The sequence below is a fragment of the Varroa jacobsoni genome, unplaced genomic scaffold, assembly GCF_002532875.2.
Source record: "Varroa jacobsoni isolate VJ856 unplaced genomic scaffold, vjacob_1.0 scaffold_1281, whole genome shotgun sequence".
Lineage (NCBI taxonomy): Eukaryota > Metazoa > Arthropoda > Arachnida > Mesostigmata > Varroidae > Varroa > Varroa jacobsoni.
In genome coordinates, this window is record NW_019214183.1 from 32,710 (window position 1) to 40,075 (window position 7,366).

A 7,366-nucleotide genomic window follows, 5' to 3' on the forward strand; every position below is an offset into this window, starting at 1 on the left:
TATGCTGGAAAAAAACGCTTCGTTTTTAATGTGCTCTGGGATATCGGGTGGACAACAGAGTGCACTTCTTAAAAAGAAAAAGAAATTCTGATACGTTTTTTAGCTGATTTTAGGCTAAAAAAAAAACTTCATCAACAGCTAGTAAAGTGTCTGTTCAATATTTTGCTGACTGCGAAGGGTGCTTCAGAAAGAAGATTCATTCTTCTAGTCTGTAAGCTATGGGTTTGCTTCCTTTGAATAAAAACGTTATTTCTATCGTCACTTTATTTCACGGTTTCATAAAGCGCCATTTTCTCTATCTACTGACAACTTAACATGCTCTTAAATGAGGTGTTCTTCTTTCATGTAGAGCATAAGTGTCGATCTAATTCATGATTGCAGTCACCCTCCCTGCAGCATATGGCGATGAAATACGCTTGTTAGGTTCCACCAGCCAGGCGAACATTCTTCATTATATTTGGAGGTCTAGGTCACTTTTTTCTTACCAACCTATCCCGTAGGATCTCATCCAAAATTTTAAGTTGCCATTATAGAGTTCTAATACAATTTGGGGCTCACTCATCTTAGGGTCGAGAAACACTCCTGTCAAAGGCCATCTACGTATGGCAATAGAATCTTTTTCTCTTGTTGCAGGTCATCATTTGAGCCAGTTAGACGAAATGAAGTATGCCGTTGACAAAAAAAACCGGCATATTCTCCTAACCACTTACGGGCCGTACCGAATGTTTAGGACATAAATATAGCTGTATCTGTGAATGTGTATATATTGTGGTGATGCGTGAGTGACATAAAACATCTATCGCTTCCGGGAGAAGTTGCAATATGGCCCAATATACTGCACTGTCGCGTCGGCGTCGAGCGCCTGCCATAAGTAGCAGATAGCATTGATGATGTTGGGTCGTCTTAAGGCCATCTCGAACACTGTTGCGCAACGAGGAAATCTTAAGGTCATACGTTCACATTTTGAGAACGATTTGATTTGACTGTCAGGGTGCCCGCATGCTGCAGTCTCATTCCCGTGTCACACCGGCTTGAGGTGGCAGAACCTCACCGTCGACTGAGTCTTCATATTGTGTAATATTCTCATATGTGACGGCAGCACATTTTGTTGCAGTGTTGTCGCGCTCCACGGCTGTCGACCGACCGTGTTTGTTGCGCCTGCGTATTCCAGCTGCTAGTGGCGATCTATGTTGGCAGTGATCGTCTAAGTAGCACAGAAGGGGCGAGATGCAACTCCAAGGTACCGACCCTGACGCCTGACGAGTATAAAATGACTCGTTCATGTTTGTCGATCACACTTTCTCGTAGTCCACAGCAACTACGACCGCGACACGGTGAGTAGTAGTCAGCGTCAGAGCCATACTACATATAAACACATAATAACGATTGCAACAAAAACATGTCGAGTGTTTATATGGCAACTAACACAGTTTGTTGTTGTACTTACCATTTCTAATAGATGCTTTTCAAACTATTCATTCTATCGTAGGTCTACCTTATTGCAGAATCGGTATATGCATGTACAAAGAAAAGGTCATGATCACACGAGTGTAACATGAGATGAGGATAAACTTCGATAGCCGAATGCTTTGAATGCGCTCAACAAAGAAAGATAGTTTATATGAATCAAAATATGGCGACAGGCATAATAATTTAAGGACAAACACTTGGAAAAGAAAGGACATCAACTGGATTCTCAGCTCTTCGACATTGAGTAATTTGTTGGCATGTGTATAAGTGAGGGTTCTATATCGTATATAAATATTGTCCATGAGCTTTGAGCGATAACGAAGAACTCGTACGAATAACTATCTGTCAAGGACCTTACCTATCAAGAGGGCCTGTTAAGGTTAGCAAACTGTAGTCACAGGCTAAGCTTTTATACGTCTAGTCACAAAGACATTTACTGTACAAACCAGTCATAAGGAAAACATATATATTTCACATCGAAACGTGAGCTGAATAAGATTTTTTATTTGGCACTTTGTTATTCAAATACTCGAAAAATTAGAATTCTTTTACAGACGACCAGATCTGGCCTTCGACGCTTAAGTGTAGTCATTTTGCACGAAGGTTAGTTGTTGAAGCAGGAATCTCCTGAAAGAGCCTATTGTCTACAGAATGACCGAAAATTCGCAGATGTTTCAAAAATAAGATTTAAGTCTTTAAGCAGTCAGTGGAGGAAGGTGGCGTGTAACTCCATCAAGTTTTTATTCAGGAATTGCCTGAATAAAAACTTGATGAACAAAACTGCCTATTACTATTACGTATCTACGCAGCTTGCTTGTCAGACGCGAAATTGGTCGGTTTTACTGCGTCTTCCGTAATAAAACTGCTTTGTAATGTGTTCCTTATTACACGCTTACATTTTGTTTTAGATGCAGTCGTTTTTCCGATCCTATCTTCTTATATCAAGATCCGTTTTGATTGGGGCGCTGATCTTCCTTTCAACGGTTCCTGTACTTCCTACAGAAGCGCGACTACTTCCGACAGTCAAGGTTTGCTGGAACCTCATTTTATTCATTATCTTTTATCTACTTTATCACCAATCTAACGATCTGACAGTGTTACATCACTAAAAATGACAAAAAACACGTTACGCCATTTCATGACATACTCTTTTTCCAAGAATAGCGCTCGATTTTCGGTGCGCACTCTCAGTAGTATGTTCCATCAATATTTTTTTCTAGTTGCTGCCAAAAATTAAATATTTTTCCGATTGATATTACGAGATAAGCGTACCTCGCAGACCGTGGCTCCGGAACGAAATTCCGTTTAAAATTTGATCACACGCAATATGTAACAAATACAGGGACCGACCATTAACTGACTATACTTTTTTTGATAAACGCAATTCAAACTATTAGGGAAAGTTTGTATTCCCCAACTGAGCTATTTTCGTTTAGCTAATCCTTCTATTGCATAGGTATGGATAAGCTTTGTTCAGGTATTTATTTAGCCTTAGATGGAAAGCTTTCAAATAAAACTAGTTAAAATCCTAGATGACTCTGGATAAAGTTCGTGGATTGCTAGGTGAACGCTGTGTTAAGTAGTGTGTTGCTGAAGCTATTTTTAAGGCCTGGAGTTATGGAAGCTTATGTAATATTGAGAATTCACCATGCGTATATCGTTTATTTAAATTGATGCTCCGCGCCATTGTAAATAGTCCGATTTGGTAGATTTGCTCGACTTATGAGCAAAGGCTTTGGCTAAGGAACAATTTCTCATCGCGCTTGTGTGTGGTCTTTTGAATCGTTCATTGTATGAGGAAAACGTATGAGATAGATCTGCAAAGTGATTATTGCATACAAATTATTTTCCAAGACCCGTTAGCTAGAAAACATTTTTATAACCGGACATCTTCTCTGAAGATTTCTGTAAAGAACAATCAATGAAGGTTTCGGCTCCCTCTACTTTGTTCCTACAGTTTAACTGCTTGATCGACGACATTGCCGTGCAAGTTTCGTCCATTCATCGTATACTTTGCTATTTAATTTTTTCAAGAAACCTAACTGTGCTTTATGTAATATAATCCGCTCGGCAGCTGTTTTAGTATAATAATATAAGCTAAGCTGCTCTCGTGCTGATCGTGTGGGCTCCGTTTGAAAAAAAGACTCCCCTAGGACCGCACGCTTTGCCTGATGGCATGTGCCCTGCACATTAGCTCAGCTAGAATAGCGGGAAGACTGTTTGCACTCTCGAAACCTTATTTTGCGCTCTTGAGACCCAGCCTACCTTAAAACACTTTGGGTCCTAGATGAAGAGGCACAGTTCCTTTCGAAGATAAATTACTTTTGTGAAAGGCGGTCGTCTGCTCCACTGAGAGCGCTGACTCTTAGGTTCGTATAAGTCTGCTAACATATGGAGCAAGTCATCGTTTGTAAGATGTCATGGCAGAGATGTAATGTGAGTGCGCGTTCGAAAGGCCCGCACCTACGGTAGAGATTCCTAAAGATCTTAGGAGCTAAATTTTCTAATAAAGACAAGTTTTCAATTGACTTCAAATGAGCTGCACAAACACTCTAATTTTAAATAACAATGCAGTATTTACAGTGGAAACAAGAACCATACCATTTTTTAGTTTGCAATAAATTCTTGCGTGAACCAGTGTATAGTTGGCGAGCTATCACGTTAATGATATGTAGGAGTAGCAAAGTACAATAATATCAACGAAACGGTATACAAACTCACCCAATAATATAGCGCTAACTTACAAATGGTTGTATATATATATATATGTTAAGTTTCGACCACCTGCAAACGATTTTTACGGTACGTCGAACGTAAGCTGAGGTATTTCTTAAAATCTACGTTCCTTGTACCGGTTCGTGTAACTGACAAATGACAGGATTTTAGCTGCTCTTGAAGTTATGCCAAGATACAGCCCTCGTTTTAAACATTGAGGCAGTTTACGTTATTTTTAAGTGGGTTTTTTAAAATAAGTTCAGAAATGTATCTATTTTAAGTTCCGCATCCATTCATATAAAGGATGCGGTTACTGCTGGAGATAATCGGCTTGGAGTCGCAACACAGGTATAAAATGCTCAGAGAAGCAATAAAAGTTCGGAATAATCGATGGTTTGTCCCGCCAACACTGGTAATGCCTAGAATCACCAGGATGTACAAGCTCGAATGAGTTTGTTCCGATTCAGATTTGTACTTGCTTATAACATGCTAATACTCTCATTAGCCCTGCATTATATCTTTCAACCAATTTGGTTCAATAGGCAATTCTAAAAGAAATGCATTTGTGAGTATCATTTGTTGTTATTTTATGAGACGTTTTTCACTGGTTGAGATTTTTAACCAGATGAAATAGCTCCATACCTTTTCGGCTGCCATCAGTTACGTCGAGCTCGTCGGTTCCTGAGTGGCCTTTGTCGTTTATCTTATCTAAATTTATTTGTGTATAATTCCTATAAGGTGTGTAACGTGGATGAATTCTATGATGCTATGACAATTGCCTGTTCGTTCCCACCCATCCAAGCGCACAAAAGGGCCGATTATGATGACTCTGGTGAGTATTTTCACAGCTGCTGTTGTACTTAGTTGTGCTGATACTTCTGCTAAATCACCATCAGAGTCCTTTCTCTATAAACTTGCAGGGTATGAAAGATGTAATGGCATTTTGTAAAGGTACTATACTCTTTTTTCTTCATCATGGATGCAATTGCAGAATTAAATTGATACCGCTCTTCTGGAAAAGAATGGTATATTCATAAAGTGTATCAGTTCTAAAATCTGAAAATCTTGTTAACCGGATAATATAACGGTTAATTATCAGGCGCATCTCACTCTGCAGATTTTCCAAAAACATAAAAAAAATGAAGCTGTAATATAATTAATGCAACTAAACTTACTTACATAAATTATACCATAACTGTCAAAAAATGACTATTCGGTTAAAGAAAAATGCTTGCGAAGCCTACAGATGCCATTTTCACACTGTTATTTGCTTCCGTGTATAGTGTAAATTAATTCTTTTTGATAATGTGTACCATATAAAACCCAGTAGGGACGCAAGAGTGTTCATGTCCTAACATTGCCCCTGCGGTCTCATAAATTACTGTCCTATCAGTTTATATATTTAAATAGTGACTCTAGAGCTATCTTTGCCTTATAACGTATCAAAAGAAGTTTCTTATGTTCAAAGTAAAGGATTTTAAAATATCTGCACGGATTCGTTGTTATTTCGGTTAGGAGATCTTTCGACCTCAGGCAGTGGGCGTGGAAGCGAAGTGTTGAATTTAATTTTTCAAACCAACTTTTAACATCACCCTCGGCATTTTTTTGCCCATTCTCTGATTTCTTGCTTCTTCTCAACTAATAAGAGCGTAAAAACAATAGCAACAAACGTTAAAATAGAAGAAAAGCGAGGTCTTCGTTGCTGCCGCCGCCAAAGCTTACACCATCAACATAAATAACCGCATACATTTTTTTATGCATTATTAGTACTATTAGTTGAGGATGTTTTGCCTGCCACCTGGAGGCCAGTCAGCTCCGCACTCGACTTTGTCGTCCCATTTAGAATAGATAAAAGGCATATTCGACTGAAAGGGTTTGTTTTTGACTTGATAGATGATGATATTGTGTACTGTATCATACTATAATCAAAGAGCAAATAAACATATTCGACCATGACTAATCATCAATTTCCCGATATTGATAGTGCTTGTTATTTGCAATACCGTAACTATGCCATTTTTGTATTGATCGCTTTCTAGTGGAGAGGAACAACATGGATCTGGAGTCGTTTTCTGAGCAATGTTGCCAAAAACAGTGCTCCATCGGCGTTTTTATGCACCTCTGCAATAAACACGACCTCCGTCGAAAATAACTGAATTCCGACGTTCAAACAACGAAATACACCCATAAAATCATCGAATTTCGGAATGCTCCGTACTTCCGAAGAGTAGTCTTTAAAATTAGATAGCTTGCATGTTAGGGTTATTTTTTATATGCCTAGTCATGATAGATAAATTTTCGCACGGGAGCTATATAAAACAATTTTTCATGAAAAGTCACCCCAACGTTCAAGGCTGTGAGATCGTAGTGCTATGAGCATTTTTATCACCAAAATGACTAATTTGGTTGTGATCTTGATCAATTGTAATTCTGTTTGTTAGAGGTTACAGTATGGCTTAAGTTGGATTCCTCTGTCGTCGTATGGGATCACCGATTTCGTTTTTCCACGGAGCAGCATCTATAACATAGCATTATTTATCTAAGCGATTGTTTACAAAAGATGCTGGAATTGTCCATGTTCGTCTTGATAATTACGGAAGGCCTCCATAGGTACGGTCATTAATGATTTCAATAAAGCAATTTATCTTACACTTGTTCAGAATGACTGCGCCTTGTTATTTAGGTTCATTTTACTGACTGAATTAATTTCATCGTTGACGATATGATTCCCATTTTAGCTAGGATTAGGACGTGTGTAAAGTGCGTTTATACAGCCGTCGCCGTAATCAATTGGAAGAGAAGTAGGTGATTTTAGGTTAGCGAAGGAAAAGTATAGCAACTATCAATATTTAGTTATTATAATATGGGCGATTATAATTTCCAAGGATAACCGCAGCAAATAATTTGAACTAGGTCGTATTTAATGTTTTTTTTCTCAAACTGGTACTTCGCAGTCCTTTGTCATGTTCTGAGTTAGAAAGCACAGCGGTCAAAATAAGCATTCCAAAAACATGGCGTTTGTTAAAATTGATAGAGCGAAGCCAATATGCTGATGTAATAAATAAGTAACGCTGCTCATGAACAAGCATTCACGCCCTGCGTATTGACCTGTACACATAACGCACATGTTCACGTGTTGACTACATGCATAGAAAGTCAATTGAGAACCGAGAAAAGCTGC

General features: G+C 38.6%; 1 protein-coding gene across 1 annotated transcript; it reads left to right on the top strand.

Moving 5' to 3' along the window:
• Window positions 1-1,254: 1,254 nt before the first annotated feature.
• Window positions 1,255-6,847, top strand: LOC111268408 (uncharacterized). The gene is made up of 4 exons (XM_022847389.2): window positions 1,255-1,334; window positions 2,379-2,498; window positions 4,924-5,017; window positions 6,225-6,847. The coding sequence occupies exons 2-4, from the start codon at window positions 2,379-2,381 to the stop codon at window positions 6,335-6,337; spliced, it is 327 nt and encodes a 108-aa protein (XP_022703124.1). The 5' UTR covers window positions 1,255-1,334; the 3' UTR covers window positions 6,338-6,847.
• The last annotated feature ends 519 nt before the right edge of the window (window positions 6,848-7,366 follow it).

What these genes read in the sequence shown, in the direction of transcription:
- LOC111268408 (XM_022847389.2), top strand. Translation starts at nt 2,379, where the DNA reads ATGCAGTCGTTTTTCCGATCCTATCTTCTTATATCAAGATCCGTTTTG. An exon ending in GACTACTTCCGACAGTCAAG is followed by an intron (nt 2,499 to 4,923) that starts GTTTGCTGGAAC and finishes AATTCCTATAAG; the next exon opens with GTGTGTAACGTGGATGAATT. An exon ending in GGCCGATTATGATGACTCTG is followed by an intron (nt 5,018 to 6,224) that starts GTGAGTATTTTC and finishes ATCGCTTTCTAG; the next exon opens with TGGAGAGGAACAACATGGAT.